The 19,597-nt window shown below is 36.4% G+C and overlaps 1 protein-coding gene across 7 annotated transcripts in view; it reads right to left on the bottom strand.

Annotated features, from left to right (window-relative positions):
- Positions 1–1,740: 1,740 nt before the first annotated feature.
- EMB (embigin) overlaps positions 1,741–19,597 on the bottom strand; it is a 65,990-nt gene continuing 48,133 nt past the window's right edge. For 5 of the 7 annotated variants that reach the window (XM_027520041.1, XM_027520043.1, XM_027520045.1 and 2 more), the window contains 5 exons: positions 17,491–17,618; positions 11,994–12,273; positions 10,942–10,975; positions 8,787–8,841; positions 6,862–8,226 (listed from right to left, as the gene is read on the bottom strand). In XM_027520041.1, coding sequence (XP_027375842.1) covers positions 8,209–8,226; positions 8,787–8,841; positions 10,942–10,975; positions 11,994–12,273; positions 17,491–17,618 — 515 coding nt within the window. In that variant the 3' untranslated portion in view covers positions 6,862–8,208. Of the gene's footprint in view, positions 4,951–6,861; positions 8,227–8,786; positions 8,842–10,941; positions 10,976–11,993; positions 12,274–17,490; positions 17,619–19,597 lie in introns of those variants that run through there. The other 2 variants (XM_027520047.1, XM_027520044.1) reach the window with 2 other exon arrangements.

Below are 19,597 nucleotides of genomic sequence, written 5' to 3'. Positions count from 1 at the left end.
TGCTTTATTTATTTATTGTTTAGTAAATATCTTCAGGATAAAATCTTATTGGATTATAATGAGTAAATCTGTATATCACTCTGGGGAGAACTGGCACTCCTACTTTCTTTCTTACATGGCATACATTTCCATTCTTTTACTTAACTATTTCATCATTCCATTTTCTTTTTCTCGCATTCCTGTGGGTTACTAGAACATTGCTTTACACTTCATTTTGATTTATCCAAAATGGCTTTTTATATCTTTGTTAGCGGTTGCTCTAGGTATCATAATATATAATTTATTACAGTTTACTGATAGACATTTCACCAGTTTGAGTGAAGTGTAGAAACTTTATCTTCTCTTATGTCCCTTTATACTCCTGTTTATAATGTAAGGATATTAAATATTTTCTTTACATTTACATTACACTGACAACCAGATCAGGAAATGATGTGATTTTTGCTTTAATAATCAAAAACAATAGAGAAAAGTCAAAAGGAAAAGAAAGTCGACTGTATTCACTGATATTTTAACTCTTGCCATTATTCTGTTTATAATATTGCAGAATTTTTTCTTTTACAATTCCTGTCTTCTCAGAGAATTTCTTTAAATCATTCTTTTAGGATGGAAGTGAGATTTCAGCCTTCCACTAGGAGTGAGAAGGGGGCCTTGTTACCCTTCCAGGTGTTACCCCCCCAGGTGGGGTAAATGTCTCCCCACTCAGCTTTTTGTGCTGGTTGTGGGGGTGGGGCCACAGTGGTAGTGTTTGGCTGGAGTAGAACAGTTACTATCTAAATGTTTTTCTGCCTTACTAGATTATTTCTTTCATGGGAGAGAGTTTCCTGGATCTGAACTCACTGGTATTTCCAGGCTGTTGGCTTCTGTAGCACCTAGTCTGGAATATATGAGGCAACAAGAAAAAATCAGGAATCTTATTGGTGTGTCATACCTTGTGTCCCAAAGTTCCTAGTTGGCCTGCATTCTTCTCTTCACATTTCAGAATATTTTTCTGGTTTTTTAACAAGGCAAAATGTTGTTAGCTATATTTAGGGAGCAGAATAGGGGGAAATATGTCAACTACATCTTTCCAGAAGTGGATCTCCCCAATCATTGTTTGTTTAATCTAGTCATTACCCAAATACAGTCACTCACCCCCTTTAAATTGACCTAAAATGCTTTACAACACAAACATTTATTAGCCATTAGCCATTTTAATATGTGTATATAATTCAGTTGAGTCAAATATAATATATAGTGAAATATGCTATTATCCTCCCTAATGAGTTTTTCTTTTTGCCTTGACTGTTAAAATGCTCTATTTGGAATATTGATTCTCTTTTGTAGCAGTAGACATTTTTGTAGATTCCAAATTTTGAAATATTTTGTAACCAGTTTTACCAAAATCAATTGAAAATGACACTGCAGTGTTGAAAAAAAAATTTGTGCAGGACAAACAAATATGTCCTATACATTAATTTTATTTAAATGTCCGTTTATGTCAAGGCCACTGTTGTCTTTTTTATTTCTAAATATATCTTACTATGTTTGGAAAATTCCTTTCCAACTTCCTATTTGATGTGTTAAAATACAGATTCCCAGCTGTAGGTACACTTTTTTTGCTGGGCTTGGGAAGGATGAATTGTTTGACAAGACTTGAATCTCCTGTGTGTATAATTTAAAAAGTCAGTGTTTTCTATTATCTAGTGCCTTTAAATTCACATTTAAATAATTAAAAATTTAAAATACATTCTATAATGCTTAAATTTTTAATCCAGAGTACATTTTATTGAATTTAATTACATATTAGGCATATCCTTTGAGTTAACACAACAAAAAAACCTTAAACATTCTAATACAAACATTTTCTGTACTGTTTACATAATGCAGAATGGCGTTAGTGAGAATTTAGACATACATGTTAAAAAAAGAAAACCACAATTATTTGAAAATATGTTGTAATAAATCCACGGTGCTTCGTTTGTTTTTTTTTTAGTAAAATTTATGGGCAAATTTCTATCTTAAAAGACACAAAAGCAGTTCACGTAATTATACTGTGTGATATTTTTGTAGCATTATGTACCATTACAGTTAATTACAAATACTATTAAGTCTAATATTTTCATTTGTTTATCAAATAATCTTTAAAAAATAATTTGTGCTAATTATATTCTGAAGTAAATTACAAATTAAATAGCAGAATCAATTTTTATGAATAAAAGTGCTTAAACATAATAGATAACACACCAAATAATACAAGGACTTTAACCAATACCATAAACAAATTTCACTAGCTTTCTCCCATTTGGGACATGAGAAATGAAGAAATAGGTGTTATAGGTTAATCACATGATTAAAAGTAATTTTGACAATATTAGTCATGAGTGAGCTTCACTGATTTCAAAAATAAATTTTATTATAAAGGCATAATCAGGCATTCCTGACTTATTGAGAATCATATGGATATTATCATTATGACACATTAATCATGAAGATAAGCAAATCCAAAGAATTGTCCAGTTCATTTCACAGGCCATCAAAAATACAACTTTGCTTCCTAGCTTCTCTTACAACTTGTGAATCACATTTTTGAATGCTGATACATTTATAGTACTGCTGAAAAGTAATAAATCTTTAAGATTACTAAATTGTCTCATAGGCATCTCACCTGGCATTTACTAAGGATAGTTCTTTCCCTGAAGGTGAATTTCAAAGTGTTTATTATTCAGACTTAAGATGTTACTGCTGTGCCTAGGCTAGATTATCCATTCAATTCTTTGCTCCTACCTACAGGTAAAAATGTGACTTACCATCTGTTTTCCATTTGTCCTTATAAAATTATAAATAGCACTTTCTTTCATTCTCATTGTTTGGATGATAAATTTTATGGTCACACTAGTTATTGAGAAGTAAAATTAGGGAAAAAAATAAAGACTCCAAACAAGCAAAAATATATTGATTCCTTAGCACCACTGCAGGGATAGCATAAATATGCCACAGCATAGGTTCTATAAGCCTTAAGAATAAAATTATGGAACTTATTATATAACTAACCATCTAAAGGAGTCAAATTTTTAAAAAAAAAGACAGTTTATAGATAATAGCCTGATTTTTCTAAGACTCTCCTTAGTAGAAGGCCAAAGGTGTTCACCATAGTTGTTTAACCTAGACTCATTATGGAGAACTCCTTGGATTTCAATTCCCAGCTCCAAATACTTAATCTCTCAAGCTTGTTTCCTCATGTATAACACAATATGTAATAGTTTCTATAGCATAAGATGATGTGGAAATTAAATGAGATAAAACATTTCAAAGTATTTAGCGCAGTACCTGTCACATGCTAAGCACTCAACAAATGTTAGTCATTACTATTTAACAATACGATATACCATCAATAAAGAAATCAGTTGATAAGCTGCACATGTAACTGACCTTCCAGATATACTGCAAATATATTTCTAAATATCATGTGAAAGAAATACACAGAGAGTTCCAGTTTTCTTTATATCTCTGCTAGAGAAGATAAATTCAGTTAATCAAAATCAAAGTAGATAACATACATATATACAATTTAAGATTCCAAAATAATTGAGTCATTCGTCTATTTTTCATTCATTCAATAAATATTAATTCAGAGAAAGCTATAATAGGCCAGTGTGCCTTTTAATTAATACTAGAACACACACTTTTGAACTTGCTCCCACCTAAAAATGTTAATCGGAAGTACCTAATTCATTGCAAAACTTGTTCCATTAGAGAAGATTCATTTTCTACAAAGAAGTAGATTCAGTAAATAATTTTGCATAAATCTACTTAAATGCCTCAAAGATGAAAATCCAGGGAGTATGTGAGCAGAACTGACATTTCTTTTTTTATGTATCTGATTATCAAATACAAACTTACAGAGACCAAAGTAAAGATAAACTTACAGGGACCAAAACTAAACAATGAAAGCTTTCTAAAAAATATATTTAAGATAAAGTTTTGAATTGGATTCTGAGATACTCTAGGGTACTATGAGGTATTGGCAGGGAGGAGGAATGAGAAAGTTAGTGGAGTGGACACTAATATCTACAGTGCCATGCAGAGAACTACAATTGCTAAAATTCTTTACATATATATAAAGTCAACACATTACCATACTGAAATAAAGGAGAAAAATAAGGTTAACATTTGTACTACTAATAAAAGATAAAGGACAATGGGAATTTAGATAAGTTGAAAGCAACATACCCTGTAGAATAGTTTAGGAGTCACAACTCTTTTTGCTCATTAGATTATTACACATTATTAAAATTCGACAGAAGTTTTTATTATATTGCTACTGTTTTTCAAAGAAGTGGAAGCAAACACTGAAGTTACAAAGGACTGGTTTATCTCTGTTAAAATATTTTGTTTCACTTCTGATGTCACAATTTAGATTCTTCTTCTTTTTTTTTTAATTTAATTTTATTTTTTACCTTTACAATATTGTATTGGTTTTGCCATATATAGAAATGAATCCGCCACAGGTATACATGTGTTCCCCATCCTGAACCCTCCACCCTCCTCCCTCCCCATACCATCCCTCTGGGTCGTCCCAGTGCACCAGCCCCAAGCATCCAGTATCATGCATTGAACCTGGACTTCTAAAAATAAGTATAAATTTATAAAATTTTATTTTCACCTATACATTTATCCATTCACTACACACCCATGACATCTACAATGTACCTTCTCTGTGGTAGGTATGGGACAAGCAAATAAAATCAGAATCCAGGAAGGAGACACATAAAAGCATATGTATAATACAGGTAAATAAGCACAAAAAATGTGGAGTTATTTGAGCACATATGATGGTACAGAGTCAACTGGGAATGAGGGATCTGCCAGGAAGTAACATCAGATTCAAGTCTTGAAGGCTAAACTTGAGTTCATCAAAGGGAGGCACACAGTGGGCAGCACTCTGGATAGACTCTCTCTTTGTCAAGGCTAAATCAAGACAGTGAAGAAAGATTAGTGACTTGGAAAACTGCAGCATTAAGATATGGCAAAGGGGAGCCTAAAGAGGTCTGTCATGAGACCTGGCACATTATGCTCCATAGTGAGATTTGTGTTTTAGAAATATGGCCTGGCACCAATGCTAAAGGGGCATCTCAGGTGGTTCAGTGGTAAAGAACCTGCCTGCCAAGGCAGGAGATGTGGGTTCGATCCCTGAGGTGGAAAGATCCTCTGGAGAAGGAAATGGCAACCCACTCCAGTATTCTTGCCTGGAAAATCCCATGGACATAGGAGCCTGGTAGGCTACAGTCCATGGCGTTGCAAAGAGTTGGACATGACCGAGCAATTAAGTGCACACACACACACACAAAGCAATGCAAAAAATGGATTAACAGTAGATGAGGCTGATGTAGGAAAATCATGACCTTAGCTGTTGCAGCTGGTGAGCATGGAGGTAGGGGAGGCAATGAGTGGATTGATGAGCTGTTAAAGAGGACAAAGGAACAGAAATTCACGACTAATAAATATTAGTTAATAGAGGAAAAGAAAATGGCACAGTGAACTTTAGGTCTTGGCCTGGGTAACTGGATGCTAAGAAAAAAAAAAAGAGAGAAAAAGACTACAAAGTGAAGATTTACATTAGAGCATAAACTGAATATGAAAATATCTGGGAATTTAAGACATCATTAAATCTACTTAATATGCAGCAAAACTGTTAGCTGGAAAGATGAAGAGAATTCCCAAGGTGTCTAATATATATAAACGTGGCGTAATTTTCCTACTTCAGCTTTTCTGCTTGCTCTGTATTTTTAGTCAATTTACAATTGGTCATTTTTAGTTAATCCATTCATGATGTTAACCATGAGGTTACTTAATGGAAGCATTCCATTTTTTAACCTAACAGTGGTGAAATAATTTTCTGGAGGTTCCCCAGAGAGACTCTGAAAAGTCAAAATTCAACTTTAATTTCCTTTAATTTCCTGAGTACCTTTTCTGCTTAAAGTTACTGAACTTAATTTTCTTTGCTAGGAAAAATAGCAAACACTGACACTTAAAATTTCAATTTACTACATAAATATTTCAGATTATTTTACATTGGGACAGCAATTTTTCTTTTTGAGAACCATTTTAGTCTAAATAATGGTGGTAAAATAGAAGAGTACATACTGCATATGAGCTACAAATTGTATGGGGATTTGTATATATCTAGTCACAAATGCATTTGAATTGGATTTAGTCAAAAAGCGGGTCTGACTAACTTTTCATTGAATTCAAATTGTTCAGATTTTTTTTTTTTAAAGCATGATTTTTTTTTCTTTTTTTTTTCTTTAATAGAAAATTATTTAATTAGTATACATGTGTTCCCCATCCTGAACCCTCCTCCCTCCTCCCTCTCCACACCATCCCTCTGGGTCGTCCCAGTGCACCAGCCCCAAGCATCCAGCATCGTGCATTGAACCTGGACTGGCATCTCGTTTCATACATGACGTTTCACATGTTTCAATGCCATTCTCCCAAATCTTCCCACCCTCTCCCTCTCCCACCGAGTCCATAAGACTGTTCTATACATCAGTGTCTCTTTTGCTGTCTCGTATACAGGGTTATCGTTACCATCTTTCTAAATTCCATATATATGCGTTAGATTAACTAAGTGAACTGCTTGGGTGCCATCATATAGATACCACCCAATATCATTTGGTCAAATTAATAATTAACTAAACCAAAACAAATGCCTGGCTCGTGGCTCTGAGACAAGAATATGATGAAACCTGCCATTACTTTAATGATGTAGTCTATTCAGTAAAACTTTTGTGGGTAGTTCACACGTTTTATGCCCCACAGTGCTGCAACAGAGAAGCTTCTAAGTACTATTTAACATTAATTAAGATGCCATATAAAGCATAATTTTTCACTATCTCAATTTTATTATAATTTTTTCACCCAGAATATCATACAAATTTCTGTAAAGTATTTTTTTCAAATAATTGAACTTCTCTTTTTCAAGCATTAGTCCCCTTTGTCACCAAGACCATGGGTCTTCACCACCATCCCAAACCTTCCCTCTTTGCCTGTAATTGTTCTGATCCCCACTGCACTGTGAGCTGGGGGACAGGGGACTCATAAGCACCACGGATCCCCCAGCAGGATTCACATATTGTCTTCAACCTAACCTAGTATCCTGCTGTATGATACCAATATTCCATTCAAAGCCACTGACAACCTTTCATGGCTATTCAGATTTCAATCAACTTGGTTACGGTGAGTTTTATAAAATAATTTAGTTATACACACAATAGAAAGCCTAAGGCACTGTCAACAACATAGAACAACTCTAACACTTCTTGATTTCAGACAAAGACATTAGTATTAGAAACCACTAACGACGCTTTTTGAGATATTTAGCCAGCCATGGATACCACCATGAAACACAGACGCATGTCTACAGCAGTGAGACATCATGTCTATGTGAACCTTAGTCCTACAACATCAACAACAGCTGTAACTTAAGAAATCCAAAACCCACAGCTTAAAATAAAAAATGCTCTCTAGGAAGTCTAAGAATCACTTTAGCTTAATGTGGGAAAACAGTGGAGATGAGTGGGATGAGACTGAGAAATTTGCTTCTGTGGAGATGGAGATGGGCAAGTGTATAGTTTTACTTCTTTGCCTTCAACCAATGTTTTCATAGGAGAAGTATGTTTTCCTTGTGGTGACTGCCCCCTAACCGTCATTAACAAAGGTAGACAGTGCTGATTTCCCCGTGATGACACTTCTTTTCAATATGACTGAAGAATGAACTTTACATGAAATTATTACAAACACTTCTACACCTAGTAAACATGACTGGGAAAAAAACCTTTTTAAGACAAATGGCAAAGCTTTGTTTTTAATGAATTCTTTGGTTATAAACAGGTCTAGAGTGACATTCACTCTGTGTACTGTTTGGTTTTGCTGGTGTCTATTCTGCGTGTCCCTTAAGGACTGGAATGAAATTAATTATCCTGGGTTATAGCTCATAGCACATACTTAATACAATTTACCTTGCTTTAGTGTAAAATACAGAATGAAAATATATTTGTAGATCTGAAATTGCATATATTATTTACAAAGCTACTACTGAGCATTTTACATAAACTTTTCATCCTTTTAAAAGTAAAAAATCACACGTTCTTAACAGGAAGCAGAAATAAAGCTGAAATGCAAACTCTTTGTACATCTTCCTGTGACTCTTGACATGATGTTTGTCACTCACTGGCCCACGGATTCCTGAGTTACATAAAGCATAATGAAGCATAATTAGCACATCCTGGTTATTCTGTAACAACTTATTATTATTTTAGCAAAGCAAAAATTCCTGGAAGGAGGTGATCCAAAATTGCTAAACCAAACAGTTCCTACTCAAGAGAAAAATGATGAAATATGGAAATTGTGATCCTCATCAGTAAAGAAAATAAACCAATATTGATTCATTCACAGACTAGATGTATAGGAATATATGAGAATAAAATAGGAGAATCCAGAAAAATAGAGAGAGAAAAAAATAAGACTACATAAAAAGTTATAAAATAACTTGGCCTATGGTGACAGAAGAAAAAACAGACATCTACAATGCAACTGATTCACTTTTAGATTGGTTGTTACATGTTCTCTGGTGGAAAAAGGATGCCATTTATTTACTGTGTAATGAGTATATTCCCCTATAATATCCAAGCACATAGTGAATGTGTAGGTCTTTTATGAAACTAAAAAAAAGGAGATGGATTAACAGGCTGTGCATATTGAATTTTACATTTTATTTAGAAGGGAAGCATTTGGAAGCAACTTACATTTTTTCTGTGCCTAGGGCCACTATTTTCTATACCATTGCTGTCATCCAATTTCCTGTATAGAAAACAAAAAAGAAAATTACTATATGTTTACACAGCATCAGACTAAGTCAGTACACCATCTATATCATGGCCATCAAGTTAAAATATGAGGTCAATAGAGATAGGATTTATTCTTGCTAAAAATGGTGTTTTACTCATAATGTTGATTTTATTTGCATGCCATTGCTTGGAGAGGAACCAATGCCACAGACGAATGACAAAGGCTTGTTTATTTTATGCAGAGAGAATTGCTTTTCCCCAAGCATGAGTGAAGGTTTCAGTATATGGCCTAACATATGTTGCTTTGACCCATCAAGATAATAGCCAATCTGGAGGTCAGCCAGTACATAGATAAAGGTGCTATAATCCAACATGTTTATACACTGAATTAGAGGTTAAGCATGGCTCTTTGTCTCCTCAAAGTGCATCATAATAAGACCACAACATGGGCTCCAGATTCTTAAGACAAGAAAGACTAAACTAGGTTACAAGGGTACATAATTAATACCCTTCTAGATCTTATGGGCAGGCTTGAGCTTGTTAAACTAGTCTCACCAGATAATAAATTGAACCATATAATCAGTTACATCAAAACTGGGAGAAGAAGTTGTAGGTAAAATTGCATGGATTAAATATCTTGGTGGATCAGATAAATGAATGAGCTCTTCATTGAACTGACTAGCTTGTTATACTCTTAGAATTATTTTTAAAAGTCATTTTAAAAGTCATTCATTCTGTGAATAGCTGGTATCTAAACACATATATAAGCATCAAATACAAAATATATTGATAAACACTATTCTCTTTAAAGACAAATTTATCTCCTAAACTAAAAATTCTAAAAAAAGCATTGCTAAAAGGCTTCTCTAAAGGAGTCCATGTGCCCTTCATACTTGAATTAAATCTAAAGATACTAACAAAACCTAAAGATGAGAAATGTGACTTGCAGGGGAATGGAGGGGAACACTGTGGAGGCTGAGCTGGGAGAACAAAAGAATCCAGGCAAGGGTATAATTGTTTCAAATATCTGAATAACCATCATGTTTTTCATGATTCCAAGTATAAGAAAGGTAATCAGCACATGCAAACCAGAAAGATAAAATGTTCAAATTAATATGAACAAGTTCTCCAGAAAGAGGTTCACATCCTTTTCAATCATAAAAGTCTGATTCTAAGATTAACATTTTTTTTTTCCTTATCTGGGGTTATGGAACTCCTGATATAATTATTTTATGCCCTTACTTTAGAAGCTTTGTCCTGTTGATTTGAGTGAACTTAGTAAAAATAACTATTTGAAAAATGTCTATGAATATACACATGACAACTATCCGCTCTAGTCTTGCTATTTAACTGTGGTTATAGCACTTACACCTCAGAGCTCGTCTTGACTGATAAAGATAAATTGCAAGTGTCCGTTTGGGTTGGTAATAGTTGCTCAGGCTTCCTTTTTCCTAGGTTTCCTTTGGCTGCTTTACTCTGGTCTCATTTTCCAGACCCTGGCTCTATTACTTGAACTTCAAACCCAGTTTTGGGCAATTCCCTCAGCCCAGCAGAGCTGGGCGCCGCTCTCAGTTCCCTGGCATGGTGGAACCAACAACTCCCACTGTCACCAAACCAAATGACACCACTGGTCATTTTCTTTCTAGTTCTCCTCCTGCTCAGCTCAACTCTAAACAAAGGGGGCTGTAAAAGAAATAGTGACACAATTTGTGTTCTCAGAAAAATAATAACAAATAGAATCCTAGGTCAATGCTTTTCAACATGACAGAGAATCAGAATCAGTGATGGATACTTTAAAGAAATATAGATGCTCAGGCATAGAAGGCATTCAATAAACAAAGCTTCTGCTAAGCACTTTTACACAGAGAAAGTCATTTAATCCTGAAACCTTATGTGGTAATGTCATTAAACCCATTTTGTTGAAGAGAAAACAGAAGTACAGCGAGGTGTTGCAGACAGTAAATGCCACTCTTCACCACAAATGGACATGTGCAGAAAATAACACACAATATACTCTTGTACCTTTTTTCTCTAACTGCAAACATTTTATTTAATTTCATATTTATCTGTATTTTATTCAAGGGAAAATTATTCTATAAAAAATAATACTTACAGCTGTTCACCCTGTTCAAATTCTTTCCCATCATCTGTGTAACAAAAGAAGAACTTAACTGTTAGGCGGGTTTATTATTTTTGTAGAACATATATGCGCAATTCTACTTTCCCCTGACTTCTACATCCCTGACTGCCCACGCTGCTCTGCAACGAGAGGGGACAGCTGCACATCCGTCATGTCCACTCCTTCCCTGCTCCCCTGACTTGCTGCTTTGATCAAGCAAAACATTGGCTTCCCTGATGGCTCAGCGCATAAGGAATCCACGTGCAATGCAGGAGACTCGGAAGACACGGGTTCAGTCCCTGGGTGGGGAAGATCCCCAGGAGAAGGAAATGGTAATATGCTCCAGTATTCTTGCCTGGAAAATCCCATAGACAGAGGAACCTGGCTGGTGACAGTCCATGGGGTCGCCAAGTGTCAGACATGACTAAACACAAGGTACATGCTGAGGTATAACCGACAAGAATTGATCAAGCCTCGTCTAGTGCCTGGGATCATCAAAAACAGGACTGACTGACTTGTAATGATTGAAGTTACTAAATAGCACAAAACAGGAAAAAATACAGAATGCAAGATAAATTTTCCTAGGGGGCCAGTGGTTTCTCAGTCTATAAACCATTAGGAACAGGCTATGAAAACAGATCTGGCAGGCAATGTCTCTTTTATGAGAATTCAAAAATGTTTGATAATACATTTTTAAAAACGAGTTATCTAAGTGGAAGAATAATTGTTTATCTTTGAGATCTTTTCTATTAAGTTACCACAGAATTTTCTAATATTCTAGTACCAAAGCATGTTATCACTTAATTGGTGTGTTGGTACCAGTAACACCAAAGAAAGGGGGACAAAAGGCATATTTTAACACTAAGCTTTTTAGGAAGTTGAGAAAAGAAGTCCATCAATATAAGCTCCTAGCTCACAGTTATCACTGATATTAAAATAAATACCACTACAAATAACACAAGTTAGGTTTTTTCCCCAAAACTCTAAAGCCACTGTAATGTAGTAAGCCATAACATGAGAATATTATCTAAAAAAAGAAATCTTACCTGAGGGCTTCTTTTTCTTTTGAGTATACATTTCAAAAAGCAGAATAGCAGCCACTAAGAGAACAACCTCAGCAGCTATTGCACAAAATACTTTAAGGGGAACCAAATAGCTGAGCACGACGAGTTTAACGTGTCCTTCACTCTCCCCTAACTCGAATATTGCATGGCACAAGTAAGTTCCCTGATCGTCCTCTGAAAGTTGCGTTATCTTGAGCCTTGTTTCATTAGCATGTTTTCCACTGATCACATACTTATCATTCACTGGAACACCAATAGGAACCTAATATAAGGAGACATTAAAATTCATTCCTGTCATATTCCATAAAAAAATATATGTCCTGAATGATCTAGTTTTGAGTGAAAGCTATAAGACAGTACCAAGAAAACAGCTTAGTAGCAAAAGGGCATATTGAAATTTGTGAGAAGTTATACGTAACAGCCTTGTCTAACTCAATGAAACTATGAGCCATGCTGTGTAGGACCTCCCAAGATGGACGGGTCATGGTGTAGAGTTCTGACAAAACGTGGTCCACTGGAGAAGGGAATGGCAAAACACTTCAGTATTCTTGCCTTGAGAACCCCATGAACAGCATGAAAAGGCAAGAAGATAGGACACTGAAAGATGAACCCCTCAGGTCGGTAGGTGCCAAATATGCTACTGGAGATCAGTGGAGAAATAATTCCAAAAAGAATGAAGGGACGGAGCCAAAGCAAAAACAACACCCAGTTGCAGATGTGATGGGTAATGGAAGTAAAATCCGATGCTGTAAAGAGCAGTATTACACAGGAAACGGGAATGTTAGGTCCATGAATCAAGGCAAATTGGAAGTGGCCAAACAGGAGATGGCAAGAGTGAACATCGACATTTTAGATATCAGTGAGCTAAAATGGACTGCAATGCGTGAATTTAACTCAGATGACCATGATATATACTACTGTGGACAAGAATCCCTTAGAAGAAATGGAGTAGCCATCATAGTATACAAAACAGTCTGGAATGCGGTACTTGGATGCAGTCACAAAAATGACAGAATGATCTCTGTTCATTTCCAAGGCAAACCATTCAATATCACAGTAATCCAAGTCTATGCCCTGACCAGTAATGCTGAAGAAGCTGAAGTTGAATGGTTCTATGAAGACCTACAAGACCTTCTATAACTAACATGCAAAAAAGAGGTCCATTTCATTATAGGTGACTGGAATGCAATAGTAGGAAATCACGAAATACCTGGAGTAACAGGCAAATTTGGCCTTGGAATATGGAATGAAGCAGGTCCAAGGTTAACAGAGTTTTGCCAAAGAACGCAATGTCATGGCAAACACCCTCTTCCAACAACACAAGAGAATTCTCTATACATGGACATCACCAGATGGTCAATACTGAAATCAGATTGACTATATTATCTGCAGCCAAAGATGGAGAAGCTCTACACAGTCAGCAAAAACAAGACCGGGAGCTGACTGCGGCTCAGATCATGAACTCCTCATTGCCAAATTCAGACTTAAATTAAAGAAAGCAGGGAAAATCACTAGACCATTCAGGTATGACCTGAATCAAATCCCTTACAATTATACAGTAGAAATGACAAATAGATTTAAGGGATTAGATCTGATAGAGTGCCTGAAGAACTATGGATGGAGGTTCATGACACTGTACAGGAGGCAGTGGTCAAGACCATCCCCAAGAATAAGAAATGCAAAAAGGCAAAATGTTTGTCTGAGCAGGCCTTAAAAATAGCTGTAAAAAGAAGAGAAACTAAAAGCAAAGGAGAAAAGGAAAAACATACCCATTTGAATGCAGAGTTCCAAATAGCAAGGAGAGATAAGTAAGCCTTCCTAAGTAATCAGTGCAAAGAAACAGAGGAAAACAACAGAATGGGAAAGACAGAGATCTCTTCAAGAAAATTAGAGATGCCAAGAGAAAATTTCATGCAAAGATGGGCACAATAAAGAACAGAAATGGTATGGACCTAACAGAAGCAGAAGATATTAAGAAGAGGTGGAAAGAACACAGAAGAATTAGACAAAAAAGATCTTCATGACCCAGATAACCACGATGGTGTGATCACTCACTTAGAGCCAGAAATCCTGGAATGCAAAGTCAGGGGGCCTTAGGAAGCATCACTAGAAAAAAGCTAGTGGAGGTGAAGGAATTCCAGTTGAGCTATTTCAAATCTTAAAAGACGATGCTGTAAAAATGCTACACTCAATATGCGAGCAAATTTGGAAAACTCAGCAGTGGCCACAGGACTGGAAAAGGCCAGTTTTCATTCCAATCCTAAAGAAAGGCAATACCAAAGAATGTTCAAACTACCATACAATTGCATTCATCTCACACGCAGGCAAAGTAATGCTCAAAATTCTCCAAGTCAGGCTTCAACAATACTTGCACTGTGAACTTATTGATGTTCAAGCTGGATTTAGAAAAGGCAGAGGAACCAGAGATCAAATTGCCAACATCCATTGGATCATAAAAAAAAAAAGCAAGAGTTCCAGAAAAACATGTACTTCTGCTTTATTGACTATGCCAAAGCCTTTGACTGTGTGGATCACAACAACCTGTGAAAAATTCTTCAAGAGATAGGAATACCAGACCACCTTACCTGCTCTTGAGAAATATGTATGCAGGTCAAGAAGAAACTCTTAGAACCAGACATGGAACAACAGACTGGTTCCAAATCGGGAAAGGAGTACGTCAAGGCTGTATATTGTCACCCTGCTTATTTAACTTATATGCAGAGTACATCATGAAAAATGGTGGACTGGATGAAGCACAAGCTGGAATTAAGATTGCCAGGAGGAATATCTACAACCTCAGATATGCAGATAATACCACCCTTATGGCAGAAAGTAAAGAAGAACCAAAGAGCCTCTTGATGAAAGTTAAAGAGGAGTGAAAAAGTTGGCTCAACATTCAGAAAACTAAGATCATGGCATCCAGTTCCATCACTTCATGGCAAATAGATGGGGAAACAATGCAAATAGTAAGAGACTTTATTTTGGGGGGCTCCAAAATCACTGCCAATGCTGACTGCAGCCATGAAATTAAAAGACACTTGCTCCTTGGAAGAAAAGCTATGAACAACCTAGATAGCATATTAAAAAGCAGAGACATTACTTTGCCAACAATGGTCCACTTTTTCAAAGCTATGGTTTTTCCTGTGGTCATGTATGGATGTGAGAGTTGACTATAAAGAAAGCTGAGCACCAAAGACTTGATGCTTTAGAACTGTGGTGTTGGAGAAGACTCTTGAGAGTCCCTTTTGGACTGCAAGGAGATTCAACCTGTCCATCCTAAAGAGATCAGTCCTGAATATTCATTGAAAGGACTGATGCTGAAGCTGAAACTCCAATATTTTGGCCGCCTCATACAAAGAACTGACTCATCTGAAAGACCCTGACGCTGGCAAAGATTGAAGGCAGGAGGAGAAGGGGACAACAGAGGATGAGATGGTTGAATGCCACCACTGACTCAATGGACAGGAGTTTGAGTAAGCTCTGGGAGTTGGTGATGACAGGGATGCCTGGCGTGCTGTAGTCCATGGGGTCGCAAAGAATCAGACACCATTGAGCAACTGAACCGAATTGAACTGATACATAACATAGCTCAATTCCAATCAGAGTTTGACCTTTCGGAGGTAGCAAACAAAGGAAAAGGATACTTTGCTTTAAGTGCTTAGCACTGAGTGTTTGAAACTACAGCATGCAAGTCATCATGGGTAAATAGTCTATTGAAAGTAGACATACAGGAAAATTCCATCCATCCAGGTTTCATGTTAGATTACCTGACTAGTTGTTCAAAGTACTTCCTCCTTCACAAGTGCAGGCATACATTCATTAAATCAACTATTAAGTTAATAAAGCTATTAAACTGATCATTTCTATTAAGGAAGCTCCCTGGTTCTTGACCCTGGGAGTTCCTCAGACTGGAATAGAAATCTTCAGGCCTTTGACGCTGATGTAGAAGGACTAGCAGACCTTCCTGTAAGCCTGGTAAGCAAGGTGGTCTGTATACTTTCTGTCTTTTCAAAGCTGAAATTCTCTGTCTTTCAATCAAGTCGGTTTCTGGAATTCACTGGGTTTTCTTCAGTCTTTTAAGATCCATACCAAGCTATTTGGGGGCTGATTTATTTAATCACTTAAATTAAATTTTATTCTTAGGCCATTTGCTGCCTTCATTGCTCTATCATTCAACTGCAGTGATCAATAAATGCTAATCTGAATACAAGTATTCTTGGAGATTATCTGATGAAGAACTGTGAGTTTATTATTTGCCAAAAATTATATCAACCTGGCTCTCTGTGCACAGCATTGCCTGTGATCTTGTTACAAAGGTACTCTCTAACTCAGGGCTGATAAATCAAAGCACCTCATGTTTAGTAGGCACCCCAGGTTGAGTCTAATGCAGATGGTTCATGTACATTTTGAAAAAACACTTGACCTAAAGTTTTGACTTGTACTCTCTTCGCTGCACTTTTCTTATATCCTAATATGATCCATGCTTGGGGCTAAATTGAGAGACCTTTAGTAAGATGGAAAGAAGCACAGACTGTATTCTAAAAGTTCAATATAATTAGATTTGGCTATTTTTTGTCTAGTACGACATATGTGGGCTTTCCAGGTAGCTTAGCTGGTAAAGAATCCACCTGCAATGCAGGAGACCCTGGTTCAATTCCTAGGTCCAGAAGTTCCCCTGGAGAAGGGATAGGCTACCCACTCCAGTATTCTTGGGCTTCCCTCGTGGTTCAGACAGTAAAGAATATGCCTGGAATGCAGGAGACCTGGATTCAATCCCTGGGTGGGATGATCCCCTGGAAAGGTCATGGCAACCCACTCTAGTATTCTTGCCTGGAGAATCCCCATGGACAGAGGAGTCTGGCAGGCTACGGTCTATGAGGTTGCAAAGAGTCAGACAGGACTGAGCACTTGTCAGCAGCAGCATGTTTTTCTTAATATCAGGTCTTTGAAAAGCCATTCATTTTTAGTAGGAATTTACAGTATCTGGCTTCCCCTCGGTCCCTGGAGGCATGAAAGAGGTCAGTAACACTAAAAGAACCCAAAACCTAAGTTTAAGTTACCTAATTTTCATTCTTTCCTTAAATAGTGCCACTATATTGCATTCTATCACAAATGTGTCCAGAGACAGAAGCAGGAAAAGATAACTTCCTTTCCATTCCAAAAAAGAATCATTTTTGTTGGGGTTATACCTAAGCTTATCAACTAAAAATGAATTGTAACTTTCAGTGAATTTAAATAAATTGCTAATTGTAAAAACAAAGCACCAGCTAATGAAACATTGGGAGTATCTTCAGATGTATAATGTAAAGTGCTGAAAACATCAAACAACTCCATTCATCACTGTTCTTTCTCCATAATCATGTATTTAAGAACAAGATAAGAGAAGTAGAAATAGTCCTAAGAATTTTGAGTATAATACAATCTTACTACTTATCAAATAAATGTGTTTATTTTGTAAGTCAAAGAAATATTATCTTACCTGTACACTCCCATTGCCACCGTACCAGGTCCAATTTAAAGGAAGACAATCTTGACATTTACACGTCAAGACAACTGAATCCCCCAAGTAAGTGATCAATGGTTTGTTTTGTCCATTAATTTCAGGAACTAAGGAAAATGTAGAAATATACATATTACGAAAAAGTCTGAATGGCAGGATGTATTCAAGTTCAATATAATTTATCCTTTCATTTTTTCATTTATATATGATTTTCTTTCTGTAGTTTTAGTTCTATATAAAATGAATCAATGTCCAGTATTTAGGATGGACCATTGTAGTAGGTAGGTTCTCTGCACATTTAATGAGAGGAATAGTCAGTTCAGTTCAGTTCAGTTCAGTCGCTCAGTCGTGTCCAACTCTTTGCGACCCCATGAATTGCAGCATGTGAGGCCTCCCTGTCCATCACCAACTCCCAGAGTTCACTCAAACTCATGTCCATCGAGGTGGTGATGCCATCCAGCCATCTCATCCTCTGTCGTCCCCTTCTCCTCCTGCCCCCAATCCCTCCGAGGATCAGAGTAGGTAGGTAGTGCAATGTAATTGTCAGTAGTCTTGCCTGGAGAATCCCAAGGACGGGGAGCCTGGTGGGCTGCCGTTTATGGGGTCGCACAGAGTCGGACACGACTGAAGTGACTTAGCATAGCATATTATAGAAAGAGAAGAAAGGTCTTCTATTATGAGCCTAATAACAGTTATAAATATTGTAATAAACTGTTACATACTTTGGATATGAAAGAAACTTGATGTTTTTCAAGTCTATTTTTCTGTCCCACCTACTAAATTACTTTAGAACAAATATTTCTCTTAAAGTTTACCCTTAGATGGCACTTAAGTAAGGAGACAAAATTTTTAGGATATAAAATTCTTAGTTCATACAAATTTATGAAAAGGGTTGGAGAAGGTGAGAAGATGAGAAACAGAGGAAATTTAAGAAAGAAAAGAAAGAAAATGAGATTAAAAATTCTTTCATGTTGTTTTGTTAAAAAAAAAAAAAAACACCTAATAGTCACTGTGATAATCTATTTCATAAAGTTAGAAGCAGATGCCATTAGTAACAGATTAAATTGAGTACTAAATGTAGAAAAATTAAGTTTTAAGGCTATGAATAACTTGGTATGTGTGTGCTAAGTCACTTTAGTCGTGTCCGACTCTTTGCAACCCTATGAACTCTAGCCCTCCAGGCTCCTCTGTCCATGGGATTCTCCAGGCAATACTGGAGTTGGTTGTCATTTCCTTCTCCAGAATAATTTGGTAAGAAAATTAAAACAGAACAACACAAGCAAAGCAATAAAGGTCAACCAGTAGCCTCCATGATGAAATCAATTCCTTCTGATGGACCTCAAGGGATGTATTAGAGAATGTACATTTATACTGGAGATAGAAACTTATCAACAAAGATGACTTTTGTTGATATTTTTTCTTTTACTAATTTTAGCAGGTTTTGTGTTTTGTTTTTCCTTTTTGTTGGTTTGCTAGCAGAGAGTGTTTGAAATTATGTGTACATTTTAATAATATTATGTTGACAAATTTTATAAGATATTGTTTGCTATTCGTTATCCTATTTTTAGATTTTATTTTGGAGAGGGTCAGGGTGGAAAATGGAAAGATCAATTTTAGTTGCTAAAATTAGATTTCCAGATTAAATATATTTTCTAAATGCTCTTGGCTTTCTACTCCCCAAAGATAACTGAGCATTTTATGGATATGTGAATTATAAAGATGAGGAAGGGGAAAATAATCATAACAACTAGAAAATAAATTCTGACTTCTATATCCACTTGTATGGGCTTCCCTGGTGGCTCAGATGGTAAAGAATCTGTCTGCAATGCAGGAGACCAGGGTTTGATCCCTGAATCGGGACGATCCCCTGGAGAAGGGAATGACAACCCACTCCAGTATTCTTGCCTAGAGAATTCCATGGACAGAGAAGCCTGGAGGGCTACAGTCTATGGAGTTGCAAAGAGTCAGACACAACTGAGCAACTAACACACACACACACACACACACACACACACACACCTCCACATAACCACTTGTATAGGGGATAAAAATAGGGTTGGATTTCTTCACAATTTGTCTTTAGGTG

Source organism: Bos indicus x Bos taurus, chromosome 20 (assembly GCF_003369695.1).
Source record: "Bos indicus x Bos taurus breed Angus x Brahman F1 hybrid chromosome 20, Bos_hybrid_MaternalHap_v2.0, whole genome shotgun sequence".
In the NCBI taxonomy this organism is placed as follows: domain Eukaryota; kingdom Metazoa; phylum Chordata; class Mammalia; order Artiodactyla; family Bovidae; genus Bos; species Bos indicus x Bos taurus.
The sequence above is the reverse complement of the archived record's forward strand: the minus strand, read 5'-3'. Positions and strand labels throughout refer to the sequence as shown.